Here is a 15,839-nt window from a genome sequence, read left to right as displayed (position 1 = left end):
AAAGACAACATCATTGTCAAAGGTGTTGGTAACAACTGGATGGCTGTGTTGAAAATCAGCATAAGCCTCACAGATGCCATTTTTAAGATGTATTTTTTTTTGTCCTGAGGGTGCAGGGGAAACGTTTATGAAACAGTGATGCGGTGAAATAATTCTGGGAGAGATGGGGTTAGGGAAACCAGATGGAGCAAGCATTTGAGTTGGACCAGAGGCACAAGGAATATAAAATTCATAGGAAATCAGGTTTTACTGGTCTTACCCCCTAAAAGTCTCTTAGTCGATTTTTTGTTTGTTAGTTCTATATCAGATAAAGTAAGTAATTATCACTTAATATAATTAATCAGATGTTACTGTATAAACCTTGCAATATGAAAATACATAAACATGTGTGATCCTTCAAATCCTTTAGAGAGTTCTCAAAATAGCTTTTCTTGTGAGATTTAACATTTGGCAACCCTGAATGACAAAGATTACTAGGGAGTCCCTGAAATTCTTCTGTAATAGCAAAGGCACAGGAGCAATAAAATGTCTTCAGATCTGAGACTTGTTTAATATTAACATACCAATTTAAAAAAAACCCAAAACCGTTAAGTGATGCAAGTTACATCATGAATTTTCTTATGGGTCTTCATATTACTCTGGTGGAGTGAAAAAAGCTTGTTCCAGTTTGTTTCTGGTTTTTTCTTGTTAAAATTCAAGTTACATAAGTTAGTTAATGAGTGGTGAATATAATTGTGAAATTTTTTAGTTTAGGAATTTCTGTCACTTTTACTGACTTCCAGGTTTTTTTAAAATACCTTCGTAGTATTGTTATGCTTATCTTCCATGCTGTGTAAGACAGAATTTAAAAGAGTGAAGAAACCAAAACACAATGCCTAATCAAAAGATATTTAATATTTAATAGTGTTTATCTCTGTAAAAATTACTTTCCTGGTTTAAAATAAGGTTCATCTTTTCCTTGTCATGCCTAACGATGCTAGTCTATAACTATTTGAAAATCATGTGAACTATTAATTCATACTGCACATTGCCCATTACCTATAAGAATGGTGAGAAAAACTCCATTCTTCTGGAGAATCCTCAGTCTGTCACTTTACATAGCTGTGAAGTTTAGTGGACATTTGTGGTTTAATTACAGAATGAGAAATACACCTGATGTTCACAAAATATTTTTCTTGCTGGTTTAATGACATCTCTGTCATTATAGCCTTTGAGGAGGAGTTGCAGTAAAAATAGTTATGATGTGTATTAAGTAAGGTGCACAGTATTGGAAAGAACTTTAAAAATACTTTCTGCTTTCATTGTTTCTCGCTAAAAATACATTCAGATACATTCAGTACTTGTCATGGCTCAACAGAGTGGCAATTTTGAGTATTACAAAGGAAAAGTTGTGTTCTCAAATATAACAAATGTTTTTATAGACACCATGCAGTATCACTTTCCTGTTGAGGCAGAAATATTGAAATCTTTGCACAGTTAAGCACAGCAACAAAAGGTTTAACTAGGTCTCCAGAGGTTGTCAGTATTCAAAGTGAAACCAGTAAAAATTCATCCTTGCATGTCATCAAGCTTTCTCTCTATCAATTTCTTTCCATGCTGTGTATCTTCCCCACCAGCTAGTTTTATAACACCATACTGAAAGCCTCTGCTGTCAACAAAAGAGACCAAGATTAATGTTTTTTTCATCTGTGTACTCCAAGTTGTTAGCAAATATGGCAACAGGACTTACTGTCTCAAAGGCTGGAGACAAATAGATACTTTGCTGTATTTCACACATTTCATACATCTGTTCCCAGAATGAGAGCGGTTGAATTCTAAGTTGATGAGAAAAAAGAAAGAAAGAAAGAAAGAAAGAAAGAAAGAAAGAAAGAAAGAAAGAAAGAAAGAAAGAAAGAAAGAAAGAAAGAAAGAAAGAAAGAAAGAAAGAAAGAAAGAAAGAAAGAAAGAAAGAAAGAAAGAAAGAAAGAAAGAAAGAAAGAAAGAAAGAAAGAAAGAAAGAAAGATTTTAACTAGAATTATTTTGCATGTGATTTAAAATTGTGATGTTATATAATTAATTCAGTCTTAATCGATGTGCATTTTCATGTTGTTGTTAAACTGTTTTGACACTTGTCTTAATAAGATTTGAGATTATTTAGTCACAGATTGGTGTCAGATTTGAGGAAGTCCAGATTTTCAGCACACTGAAGCAGTACACAAATTTCTCTATACAATTTTTATTTTACTTACTGTAAACAAGAGAAATATGCTTATCATTATAAAACATATGAAAAATAGTGTTATTTTCACTGAGAGGTGATGCTTAAGCTGGGTGATTATAATGAACATTTCCTTTCTGTCTAAATCTACTGCTGGAATTATTTTTCAGTCTAAGTTCTTAAACCCTTTTATCTGAGATTCAGTAATTTATTCACTTTTAAGACAGGCATTGCTCTCTGGCTTGAAGTAAAATATTAAGTTGCTTTGGTCCATGTTATAAAATTCTGGCTCAGTTTGAGGTACTGTATTGTCCATACAAATAGTTCCCTTTTTTGCTTTATAGGTGGGGTTTTTTTAGGCAGTAAGGGAGGTAATTGGAAATTATGCCTACATCATCAGTGCCTTGTCCATCCAAAATCCATTATTTGTGCATGGTCAGACTTGCATTCATGTTTCTTTCATTCTTGCTTGTCTGGATTGCTCAAAAATGCAACATTTTAAACATTGTACTAAATTTCCTTAGCTTCTCAGATCAGTGAGGTCTGTAAACACTTCTGTCTAATGCATTATAGATTATAGACCTGAGGAATCAAAGAAAGATTACATTAAATGCTCTTGCACAAGGTTTAAAATCTGAAGGCTGTTCCTCCTTTTCCCATAGAATAATTCATTCTCCATGAACCATGTAACTTTTCCAGGGGAAAAAAAGTGGGGCTGCTATGATGTAACAATGTAGTGTAAAAAGAACACACTGGAAAAAGCAAGACATTTCTGGACACCATATCAATCCCTTCTTTGACTGGTAGTCATCACTTCCTAAGGTACCAACTGGATGAAACATAACCTTATGCAATAAATAAGTTAGGATCAGCGGTAAGGCCAGGACAATAGAAAAAAGGTGCCAGAAATTCTGCCTACACTTCCTTCCTTTGTGAATCAAAAAGAAAATGAAAGTATAATTTATAGGCATTCTTTTTAAACTGTTCTGATTGGAGCAGTCCCACTACTCTTATTCAGTGGTGTTTTTAAAGCACTTTACAGAATTAACTGAGGTGATATCAGTAAATTGATCAGACAGTAACTCGTAGGTTTAAAAAATTCTAAATTTAATACAGTGAACTTAAATTGCCAGAGGGAGACAATTAGATTATTGACTCTTCCAGGCGAGATTCAAACTGATTCGCATTTGTTTGTTAGAACAAATCTTCAAATAATGTCTTGCCAGGTAGCAACTAATTATATCCCAGTAAAAGAGTAAGTGTTGAACAGAGGTACTACTTCAGGATAACTATACAAAATGAATAGTTAGATACATTAAAAAAGTGAAGGTGTAGGGAATGAGCATGCATACTCCTTAAGTAGAATAGCATATTGGGCAGCCTGCTTCCCTCCAGAAATGATCTGCTGGGTCATGTGTGAGGAGAGCTCTCAGTAGTTATTGTCAGATAATATTGCTGGTTATCTTTCATAGTATTTTCTCTAGGTTTCATTTTCTTCTCTAACGGCATATAAGTCTCAACTCTTTCCCTGTAACAAAAAGTTACTATATTCTGAACTCATATTTAAAAAAAAAGCAAACCTCTAGTTTACACCATCCAAGATCTCTCTCCTTTGAAACAGAAGTTGGAAATAAAAGAATGAAACTTTTATATAGGTAAATTAACATGCAACATGAATATAGTAAGTTCTGAAGAGCAAAAATGGTGAATGATCATGCAATCCTTTGATCATTTCTTTCTGTTTCTCTCAAACTTAGTTCTTTTATGGAGAACAGCAATAAACCCATGGATGGACTCTTCAACTTCTGCTTTTTCATTCTGCTTCTGTCAGCTGACCTTTACTTCTGGAGTAGATGGACACTTCTTCCCTTCTACCCTGATCTCATAAATTTCGAAAGACAGTCAGTATTCTTAAAATGAGCCAGCAGAGCAGATTCAGCAGTTTTAGTAATATCAATAAGGCAGAGGAGGCTTTTATCTTGTTAGGACTTAATTTAGGTCAGCCTACAAATTACAGTTTCAGATGTCTTGAGCAAAGTTACAAAATAGTTACTTGGGTATATTTGACCTGTATTCATCACACAGTAGTAGTACTAATGACAACTGCTGTTCATTGAAGGCTGCAGCAAAAGATTCCTGACTTTGTTTGGTGTAGGTGACTGTGATGTCTGCGCTTTCTGAGCTCCAGCACTCATCAAGTGAGGCTAATGAGGCCTCAAAATTACGAGCTGCTACTTTGCAGGGTGTCAGGACAGTGCAGAGAATGGAGGGTGGGAATAAATTGCTTAGAATTGCTCAAACCAGTGAACAAATATAATAGTGCATTCTGAACTAACTGCAACTGCTGCCCTGTAGTGAACTCCACAGAAAGGAAATTACGATGATTGAGTCATATGGTCATGAGCATGAAGTTTGCTGTAGTAAGGAGATCGTGAGAAAAATGCTAGAATAGCCTGTGCCATTTTTGTTATTGAAAGAAAATACATGAGTCAAAAACTGCTTTATTAGGGGGAAAAAACACCCAAATTCAGAATTTCAAGCAATATGTTAAAATGAGCATGCATAAAAGAAAAATGAGTAATCTACAGAAAGAAAAAAAAAAATCATAGCAACCAGTGATGATCTACTTTGTTTGCCCTAGATGAGGGTAGCAATTGAAGATTTTAAAAAACCAACAAAAAACCCCATAAATTCATGTTTCACTTATCAAGAAGCAAGTTATTGGCAGCTTAAATATATATATTATATCTCATAATATATATTATGTAATATTGTCATATAATATATATTATATATTGTAATATATATTATATATATAAATATATATAAAGCTTGAATATGAGAAGCAATAAAGCTTCTTATAATCAAGCTTTATTGCTCTTTTTTACCTTCTTTATATATAAAGTAAGAGAAAAAGATATGCTAAAAATTCCATTCTTTGGTTTACTGTATAAGTATTTCAAAGAGAGTACACCTTATAGTTGTTATGAATAATGATTCCTTTGTGATGCCAGATGCATGAAAAGGGTAAGGAAGGGTGTTATCTCTCATAAGTCTTTAGTAGAAAAGTTGCAATTTTTTTTCCTGAAATGTATGCATCATTTCTCATTAAAGTTAAGCAGGACATTTTTCTTTGTCTAATTGTCTAATCACATTTTTATGTGTCTTAATCAAGAATTGCATGAAATTCAAGACATTTAAAGGAGAAATATAGGTGGCAGCAGGCTAAACTGGGAATTTATTTAACACATACTGTTTTAGATGCACACACACATGTAAGCAAAGGTCATAAATCTACAGCCCTCTTGAGCAATAAGGGAGGGGAAAGAAAATCAATTCTAATCAGGAGACCAGTCCTATACCTCATAATAACAACTTCTCCATACACCTGAGGCACTTAGTAACATTTTGTATAAATTTTAAGTAAAACCTATTAGTTTTATTCTGTAATAGAACAAGGTGGAAGCAATATAAATTTTTTATAGTTTCACTTCCTTTATTTAGTAGTTCTTGGTTTTGTTGCCTCTGTAACCATAAAAATCAAGATTAAATACAAGAGCCATCACTTCATTATCACAAGAGTTTAAAAGGTTTGTTTAAAAGCAGATATGCTGCCATTAAATGATACATTGTGTGAGCAATCTCAAGTGAATTTTATAAAATTGGATTATATCATCGTTCTTGAACTAACTTGCTTTGTATCTTTGTAACCTTAAGTGAACACAAATTTATGGGAAGAAAATTAATTCCATTTCTATACAGTTAATCAAATTATCCAGAATAACCAGCAATTTTATTTCCTCAGCATTTGGTTTTTTCCTGTGTCAAAAGTGAGCTGTGATTTTTTTCATTTAATAAAGTTCATCATCTTCTGTCTTGGAAAAAAAAATTCATATATTTCTAAACCTGTTAGCTGCATAGATTGGAAGTCTAGCACTTCACAGATTCAATAAATGAACCTGTTCAAAGATGTTGTTTTAGAATGTGTGGTAGATTTTAGAACTAGGTTTTTATTCTTTTTAACTGCAACATGTAAGTTTATGTATTTTTGTACAGTTGATTAAGCTTAAGCTTGTCAGTGTTGAATTGTAGTCAGACTAGCATTGCCATATCTTTATACATTTTCTGTCCAAAACCTTTCTCCTTCCTCTTTCTTTTTACTGTATTCACAAGTTCCTTTCTTTTAAATTGATGAAATTGTACTTCCTAAAACCAGAAAAAAATAGTTTTCTTCTGTATGTAGTACACATTCTACTATTCTTAGCTTTCCATTTGTGTATTGCCCTGTCTTTCCACACACTAAATGACATAAGCCACGACATTAGAAAGGTATGCAATTTTTAAATTGTGAGGAATTGAGAGTAAGATTCTGCTTTTTTAGCTAAGGTTATAATATTTTAAGTGCAATGTTTTTATATTGAGTAATTGTGGTTTTTGAAAAGTAGACTCCTTAATACATGTAAAATAGGCATATGAGACCCACACAAAAAGTTCTAAAAAAGTGCAATTTTTGATGGTTGTTTAATCATTTATTTAAGAAAAAACCTAGTTCATGCTTACACCAAGTTTCAGATATAATCAAGAGCAATCCAAATTTCTGTGTCACAGTTAAATATGCAGTTGAAGTGAATTTTGTTGTTGATAATCAAGAAAGGCAAACCTTGGTGCATTTGTGCTCTTTATGAAATACTTGGTTCTGTTTGTTAGCTCATGAAGAATAAGCTTCATGAACTGCAGGGCCACTTTATCAATTTATTATTTATTCACTTTTAGGCACTACAGCAGTTAATTAAATTTGCCAAAAAGTCATGTATAGTTTAAAAGCTGAATTTGATTTCCTTTAAACGAATAGTAAATAATTACTGCTAAAATGGGAAAGATCAGATATTGAAAAGCTGGATAATTGAGAAACTGAGAAATGTGTTTTTCCTACAATATTTTTCTTTTCATGTCCTCATTTTATAATTGCATTCCCATCTCCCTATTTATTTCTGTGTTTGCAGAGATTTATTGTTCATGTTTGGCAGTTTGCCAGTACTGCGAACCATGTTTTGCTTTGCTTTACCCACTCTGTATCCCATAAATCAACTTTTCGGTGGCTGTGTGTCAGGAAATGGTAAATGGGAAGAGATAACAACATCAACCATAAAAACAATAAAAAACTAATTTTATCGAGAATTAATTCACTATAATACGCACGGCTGAAAATGCAGTGAGAGTCAAATACTACTTAACCTTCATGTGGTTTGGAAAAGTAGAGCTTCTCCATGAACAAAGATAAAGAAATCTGGTTTAGAAAAAGATTAGAATCATCCTTACCACAGCCCTTTTGGTATCATATTTAGCAGAAATTGATTTTGGAAGGCAGTGCAGCAGGTAGGAATGTGGAAGAAACAGGCAGAAAATCAGAAGTGTTTGTGGCAAATTAGGGAAGTATATTAGTTTTTCATAACTTAGTGTTCAGTGTGGATGAAGCATGATAAAGCCAGCACACAGAAATAATGCTCACAGAGCTCATACCCTGCAGGAGGCTGGAGGTTTTGCAGACTGAGATTCCAGCCTCCTGCCTATGGGAAAGGAAAAATGAGCAGTAGATGAAACAGTTTGATTGTGTACCCTGAATTTATTGATTCAGGCCATGCTGCACCCATACAATGGTTGGTGGTGGGGAAGGATGTCCCTTCCTTAATGGTAAGTTTAGCCTCAAGCCTGCCCAAGCTGCCTCCACAGTCTGAAAGAGTTTATTTTAAGGAAAAATTATAAGAGAATTCTTAGTTTCCATGTACTCACTGTTGGTTATCTTGAATCTCCATTTAACTGAAACTACACTTCTGTACAAAGATTAAACTTCTTGCAGTCTTTTATAGAATTAAGAGTATTTTTTAGAAAACAAATATAGAAATAGTAATTTATAGAAAATCATCGCAAACTGGCCTTGATGAAAAGTCCAATCTTAATAGAAATAGTTTCTTTCTTATGACTCATAATAATGTCCAAAGTTTTCCTGTATTTTTTTTAATATGATACTTCTTGTGCTGTAATTGGAAGTGAATTTAATTGTTATTCTTGTCCACTCCAGGTACAGAGATCCAGAAATAAGCAGTTACGTGAGCTATTTCCAGATGGATTTAGTATTCATCACGCAGGAATGCTGCGGCAAGACAGAAGTTTGGTTGAGAACTTGTTTTCTAATGGACATATCAAAGTCTTGGTTTGTACAGCTACACTTGCTTGGGGTGTCAATCTGCCTGCTCATGCTGTTGTTATTAAGGTAAGAGCTTCCCTACTCTGTAAGGGGTTATCTGTCTTAAAAGAAACCTATGAAGAACTATAGATAGCAAGATCTCTTGTGAGTTTTGGGCCTGGAGGGGAAATATCTGATTGACTTGAAATGTTATTTATATCTCATTAAACTGATTCTCTCCAGTGGGAGTCTAGTTTGTATAGTAAAGATTTAAATATATCAAAGATTATGAAAGGATTAGTTAAAGTACACTTCTGAAATCATGCTATATTTGCCTAATTTCAGTATTCAGCTCATCAGGATTATATTCATGTGTATTTATGTTAATTTTTATTAACTTTTCCTCAACCAGGGAACACAAATATATGCTGCAAAAAGAGGCTCCTTTGTTGACCTTGGAATTTTAGATGTCATGCAGATATTTGGTCGAGCTGGACGGCCTCAGTTTGACAAATTCGGAGAAGGCATCATTATTACAACTCATGATAAACTCAGCCATTACCTGACTCTTCTTACACAGCAGAACCCAATTGAAAGCCAGTTTCTTGAAAGCCTTGCAGACAACTTAAATGCAGAGGTAACCTTTGATTTGTTTAGAGAAACTAGCAAACTTTAAAGGGTTGGCATTATTTGAAACAAAAATGCAATATTGTCACACTTAATAAAATTTTCAGTGTACATACTTTATTACTGTTAGTGTATAGGTGTGTGTGTTCAAGTGAACTGCTACATTTGTGAAAATGGGGGGTCTTTTGCAAAAGATAGTAGGTATCCAAGGTAGGATGGAGGGTCAAAATACCATTAAAATAAAACTGTAGCAACACAGCATTTACCTTTTAATCGGAAGTGATTTTTTAGAATTTAGTAGATGTTCTGCATATCTGAGAAGTAAAATCCACAAAACAATTAAATCCTGCCTTTCTGTATGTAACCAAATTCACATATTTGCAGCATACTTGGCTTTAACTTTTTTTTTTCAAAGGAACTAGACATTTATTCTGTTGAAGTCAAGCAGTTTAGCTAAACTGAAATGTCCAATGACATAAAACTGCTTTTCATTTTGAATGATGTGAGGTGTATTTGGTCTACTAAGAATAGTCTTTTAAAGATGCTTGTTATTTTATCTACACAATTCTTACATATTTGTTTATTTTAGCTTTTCGTCACTTTTGCAATTTTCCCATCTCTCCTTCTACAAAAAAAAAAAAAAAAGAGCAAAAATAAATGGAAGGCATACTTGCATTGGGCAGATATATTACTCTCAACCATTTCCTTTTGACAATGCTTAATGATCCTGGAGGTAGACACCTCCGAATATTCTCTAAGTGGAACTGGATGGATATTCAGTTATTTAAAATTGCATTGTAGCAGCTTACACATTAGCAGTAAAAATTTACATCCTAAAGTTGGTTGTGTACGTCAGGAATATTTGTGGTTATTATTCAGTGCCACAGTACGTCAGGAGAGAGTGATCTGGTTTTGGGATACCCTGTGCCTTTTCACTAGGAAAAAATCCAGCCAGATTTTATAGAAGAGCTTCATTCTTTTATTTGAGACACAGGAAGCAGACAGTGGTCTGCTGGGTAGGCTTTCCTTCATAACAGAGGAGTTTGCTACTTTTTTTAAATATTCAGAAGTTAGGCTTTTTTTCTGATTTTGTGTAATAGTAGTAATCTGAAAAGAACAGTGGACTCATGGCTTTAAAATTACCCCAGATTCCATTAAGTGATAGAATTACAGAAGCTGAAGATTCAATCAGAATTTTGTTAATTACAGTGATAAATGATTGTTAGTAGAAATAGCAATGGAGTACAATAGTATAGAGAGGGCATGAAAGCAACATGTGCGACATTACTTATCCTCCTGTCATAACATGCAGGAAAAATTAGTACCTGCCAGATTACAGGTAGCCAATACTCTGAGCACTGACAAGGAGCTATTGTGTTTTCTGGAAAGTAACTTTATACCTTCCTTATAATTGGAGTCAGTCTAAACTTCTGTGTATGCTGATTTGATCTAAGATAGTGGAATTCTCTGAGAAAGATACAGATGGTTTAGAAGAAATTGTTAAGTTTATCTGGAGATGACTATTCCAATATGCTGCACCATTCTGGAAAAAGAACATGTTTTAAAATATATGCCATCATATGATTAAGTATGTAGTCTTAGGAAGCACATTCAAATTTTGTCATCTTCTGCCCTTTGGTAATAACCAAGCACTGTATGGATACAAAATATATGGATTTTGACTGATTTATTACAGAAATCAAGACCAGTATGTTGATGACCACTGTCATCTTCTCCATAACAGAGCCTGTTGTTAGCACCAGGAAATCTGCACTGATGGATAATAAAACAACATATTGTAGGAGCAGAATCTGCTTTCATTACAAGTAGTCCAGGAAATCCAAATGCTTATTTTCTAGTTATAAAGAGAAATAAATTAAAGGCCAGAAGCATTGCTGAATTGTTTAGATTCTTAATTTTTTATGGACACACCAATATCTGAAAGAAGGGCTGATAAACCAAAGACAGCAGTTGGAATATGGGAAGACTTCATGTTTCTACAAGAATAGGAAATTGCTTTTATCTAGACCACATCTCTTAGCAGAAATAGATAGATGGTAAGAATGATGCAGATATTTGGAGTAATACAGCACATAATCCTAGCCACACAATTGCTAAGGGGAATCCAGGGCCTTGAATTTTTACCTAGACTTATGTGGTGCAGGAGAGAAAATTTGGGCAATAATGCAAAAAATTGCAGTATTTCTAATACCCATATAAAAATAATTCTCTAGAAGCAGGAAATTTTCTGAGAGGATGGGCAAAGGAATAAATCCGTTTCTGTGAAAGGAACCCACCAATTTTTTTGCATGCTTCAAGAGAGAACAAAACAAATAAAGATTATATGTGACAGAGTTTTGTGAAGTAATAAATGAAGTAATATGGCAAAAGATTGCATCTCTCCCGGGACAAGAACCAGGATGTTTTGGCTGCAGTGAGTCAGTGGCAGGTTTAGAAAACAAAGTTATGTCAACTGGGTGGTTAGGCAGTGGAACTCTCTGCAGGGAGCTGTTTCTAAACAGAAAAGTACCTTAAAAACTGTCCACAAATGAATAAAAATCCATTTAAAGATACCAAGTACAAAGCCAATACCTTTAACTAAAGACCTTGAGATGCAATAGTTAAAAATTTGGGCGAAATATGTATGGTGCTTCTTCCTCATTGCTGCATTTTGCCCTTCAGCACTTGCTGTTACCTAACCTCAGAGACAGCTGATCTTGATGCTTCAGTGCTTTTGTTCTTAGGAGAACTACAGAGTGGCAAAACCTGAAATATATCCAACTTTGTCGAGTTGACACCAAAATTAAGACTTTGAAGACTATCAGCATGTCAGTCCACTGTTAATTCTCTTCTGCAGATCTGAGTTTTGGTTTGGTTTTGTAGGGGTTTTTTCTCCTAAAAATTAGCAGAACAGTAAATGATAAGTGATGATAATGAAGGCGTGGAGATGCCCTTTTCCTTTTTTGCTGAAATTTTGCTAGTGGGCATAATAAGATGTAAAAAAGAATAAAATAGCTGGTTAAGGTACTTAGTTGAGTTGGGGCAGTTGACCAGCTGGCAAACAGAAAATACCTACGTCTGTCTTTTCTGGAAGTACAGGAAGAAAGATAAGATGCAGGGGATGTGGTTTAATTAGACCCTAAACTTTAACTTATCTGGGAACTATCATCAATAGCTCATACAATGCAGGTCACCATTCCTTCCCTAATGGTTTCCACCTGAAAGAGCCCTCCCTGACAACCACAGCTGGACTCCAGCTTGTTTCTGGGACAACTCCTTTCCCCAGAGAGCTTAGGAAATGATTTGCAGTGCTGGACAGTGCTGGACCTTCCCCAGGGTGTGTGCCTTCACTTGCATGTGCTTGAGATTTTCATCTGAAGACAGGAATGTAGAACATGGTGACTTTTTACATCTGGACAAACCTCTTAATCTTTTGCCTTGAAAGAAAGGTTTCTCAGAAGAGATGAAAAATTCCTTCAGAGTCCTTCCTAAAAGAAAAAATTACTCAGGAGCCGGGTGACTGGATGGCTGATCTGGGTATGGGGCAAAGCACAGGAGATTCTATCCAACTTAGGACAATTCTACTAGCATTAATTATTTCAAAAGCTTCACAGGAATAAGACCAGAGTCCTATGGGGCTGAAATAGTGATTTAAAATCCACTGGTTTCCAAAGGAAACAGAAAATTGCTTTTTCGGTTGTAAGAAAGGGTCCTTGCTCTCTTACCTTAACAACAAATATTTGATATATATAGTGAAATTTTTCTTTGTGTAATCTGACCTAATTATACAACAATAACAGACAGTATATTTGTAAAAAAGGCACATATATGTAAAGCAGAATGTATTATGCTATATAATAAGTTCAGTATATATTATTGGTAAAATTTTTATGCCATTTTCTAATCGTCAGAAATATCAGAGAAAAAAACCTCACTTTTGAAGAACTGCCCCCCAAAAGCCATGCTACTTGTATCTGGTTTACACTTTTTTGAAAATCAAAGCCACCTATTCTGAAATATCATTCAGCTAAAGTTTGTGGTATAGCATTTGTAAAAAAAAAAAAAAAGGTGGGGGGCATGTTGTAATGATGGCAATGTCAGTCACTGTAAAATTAGTTAAAATTGTGTGGTGCTGATTATTAGTGTAATTTGAAATTACACTGTGAGTTGAATAAATGTAGTACTCTAAATTGCATTCTGTGAGTGATGAAACACCATTGTTTACATTTGAACTGTGGAAAAATAAGATTGTTTTATTACAACTGGTGTAATTGGGCAATACAATGTCAAGATAGGAAATATTTCGACTCACCAATTATTCCATCTGTAACTAAATGTCTAATACACAGCTGAGGAAATGCTGGAAACTTGGATCATTCATACTGTTTAATGTAGGATAAATTTTCAGTCCCTAAGAACTTTACTTGAACACTAGATGGCGGCAAATATTTAGAAATTACTCTGGGTTTTTTTTACTGTTATATTATTGACGTTGGGGGAAGAAGGAAAGTGCAGTATTAGATTTCAGTACTGTATCTGAAATCCAACTGTATTTCACAATTCCTTTTTCCTTCAGTTTTGCTTTTAACTTATTGAAATAATTAATCAGACTAGAACACAATAGTAGTAGAATCAGGTATTTGAACAAATGAGGCAAAGAAAAAGGGAGGCGTGTTTTGTTTTGGTTTTTGTCAGACTTCATGGTCCTCAGTAACAAGAATATTATGTTTTCATGATTGTGAAAGTGGTTCTTGAAAATGCTACTAGTGGACTATGTTTTTAAGCTATTTCAAGTTCTGCACTGAAAGATGTTTGAGTTACGGAAAGAAACCAAATGCTCCAAATAACCTGTGTACAAATCAAGTAATAGTAACCTGTGGGCTCTATTCCATGCTCTCCCTGTAGTAGTCTGTGAAGAACTGAATGCTTTTGTAGCTATTTCATTGCATTATGTGGCTGTTGCCTTGAAAAGCAATACTATGGGACTTCCCCCAACCTCCTTATGCTTTTGAACAACAAAATTGCACTTGAAAAGTGTGTTAAGCAAAGCCTAGGGTTACTCCATGCTATTAGACATTGATTTTAACAAGGTTTTGCTGGATTCAAGTTTGCTTAAGGCAGATATGCCTTTCATTGTTATTTTTTACCAGATATTTATGTTATTTGAAAAAGAATGTTAGTATTGTTATTACAGTCTAGGTACTTCAGTCTGAACATGCATATGTACTCGGTTCTATAGGCTTTTTAAATTATTATTTCTGCCATGTCACATGGAAAATTTATATGAAATCCAAACACCAATAAAACAAAAATAACTTTAAAAATGCAGTAAAGGATCACAAAACTTTGGTAAGAGGGACTTTTGCTTGTTTTAACAACCGGCAACAACCAAAAAAGGTTTGTTCATGGGACATGCAGGAAATATTAAATTCTTCTGGTAAAGTCGGGTTAACTGGAATTAAGCAGTAAAATGCTTCTTGTGAATGTAACCAGTACAAAATAGAGGTGAAGTTATCCATTAAAAATACATGTGTGGTCAACAATTTGGTGATAAAAGTATTGCATTTTCAGGGAAAAAAAAAAGTCAGAACAAAAAAATGGGTTTGGTGTACCTGATTTAGCCTTGAAATATAAATAAACATGTTTATATATATATATATATATGTATGTGTGTGTGTATATGTAGATATATATATGAATATATCTGTTCAATTTTGTTATATTTTGATACAACAAAAATCTAGTAGATGCCTGTATATTTGACTTGCAGCTACAAAAGGAGAAAACTATTAAAAAAGACTGTTTATAAAGGGATTGCCAAGTATGAGGAAGAAAAAAACTAAAGATTCTTGATATCATTTTGTTTAGGACCTGGTGGTGCTTTCACTTGGCATGATGAAATTAATCTTTTAAATGTAGATTATTTTCTTTTCAAGTAGTCTTCTTTAAATTGCCTTGACCATATCCACTACAGAATAATTTTGGTTTGTTTGTCTTTTTATTTTTATATCAAGCTTGCTCAATAACATCTTTTAATTGTAAAAAAATTGTAAGTGGTGTAGGAAAGATCATTTATGGTCACTGTATCTATAGTATTGTGTCAAAGCAAACCATGTTATTATTACTCACAAGATAAAGTTGCATAAATTGGTCAAGTTATTATTTTAGGATTATTTCAAAATTATGTAAGTTGGAAATATCCCAACACTTTCTTTAATCTTGTGCTAATACATTGAATTCCATGTGTTTTCAGCCAAGTACTTATGTACAGCTGTAACATATATACTTAATTTTGTCTCTTCTCCTATTTCCAGATTGCTCTTGGCACGGTAACTAATGTGGAAGAAGCAGTAAAGTGGATAAGTTACACTTATCTTTATGTACGGATGAGAGCAAATCCATTAGTATATGGCATCAGTCACAAAGCTTATCAGGTATAAAATGCATTTTAAAAAAATCTGTAACCTGTTCTGAGTCTCTAATCCTTCCCTGATGTGAGGATAAATATTTGCTATTTCTACTTAACCTGACATCAGCAATTCTTTTTAAAGTGCTTAGAAAAAGGAAGATATTTTCTGTAGCAGAGTGTTTTTAACACTGAATTATGAGGCCCCTTCTGTTCACATAAAAATACATTTTAACTGGTCAAGTTATGCTCCAAAGGATACCATTCATTCTTATCACACAGTTACTGTAACTTAGGCTGTTTTCAGTGTTTCAGTTTTGTAGACTAGATAGAAATGATAAAAGAAAGCATTTTTTAATTGCTTGATTAGCACTCACCCCATCAGCTTTTGTTTTAGAATGTTTCCTGGTATAATAATTTATAA

The 15,839-nt window shown here is 33.9% G+C and overlaps 1 protein-coding gene across 2 annotated transcripts in view; it reads left to right on the top strand.

The window, feature by feature from the left end:
• The window catches only part of ASCC3 (activating signal cointegrator 1 complex subunit 3), a 251,099-nt gene that overhangs the window by 141,978 nt on the left and 93,282 nt on the right, over nt 1-15,839 (top strand). For both annotated transcript variants that reach the window (XM_064412794.1, XM_064412795.1), the window contains exons 15-17: nt 8,278-8,469; nt 8,795-9,019; nt 15,324-15,443. In XM_064412794.1, the coding sequence (XP_064268864.1) occupies nt 8,278-8,469; nt 8,795-9,019; nt 15,324-15,443 (537 nt within the window). The remainder of the gene's footprint in view (nt 1-8,277; nt 8,470-8,794; nt 9,020-15,323; nt 15,444-15,839) is intronic.

This window comes from Passer domesticus, chromosome 3 (genome assembly GCF_036417665.1).
Source record: "Passer domesticus isolate bPasDom1 chromosome 3, bPasDom1.hap1, whole genome shotgun sequence".
Taxonomy (NCBI): Eukaryota; Metazoa; Chordata; class Aves; order Passeriformes; family Passeridae; genus Passer; species Passer domesticus.
This window is presented reverse-complemented; position numbering and strand designations above follow the sequence as displayed.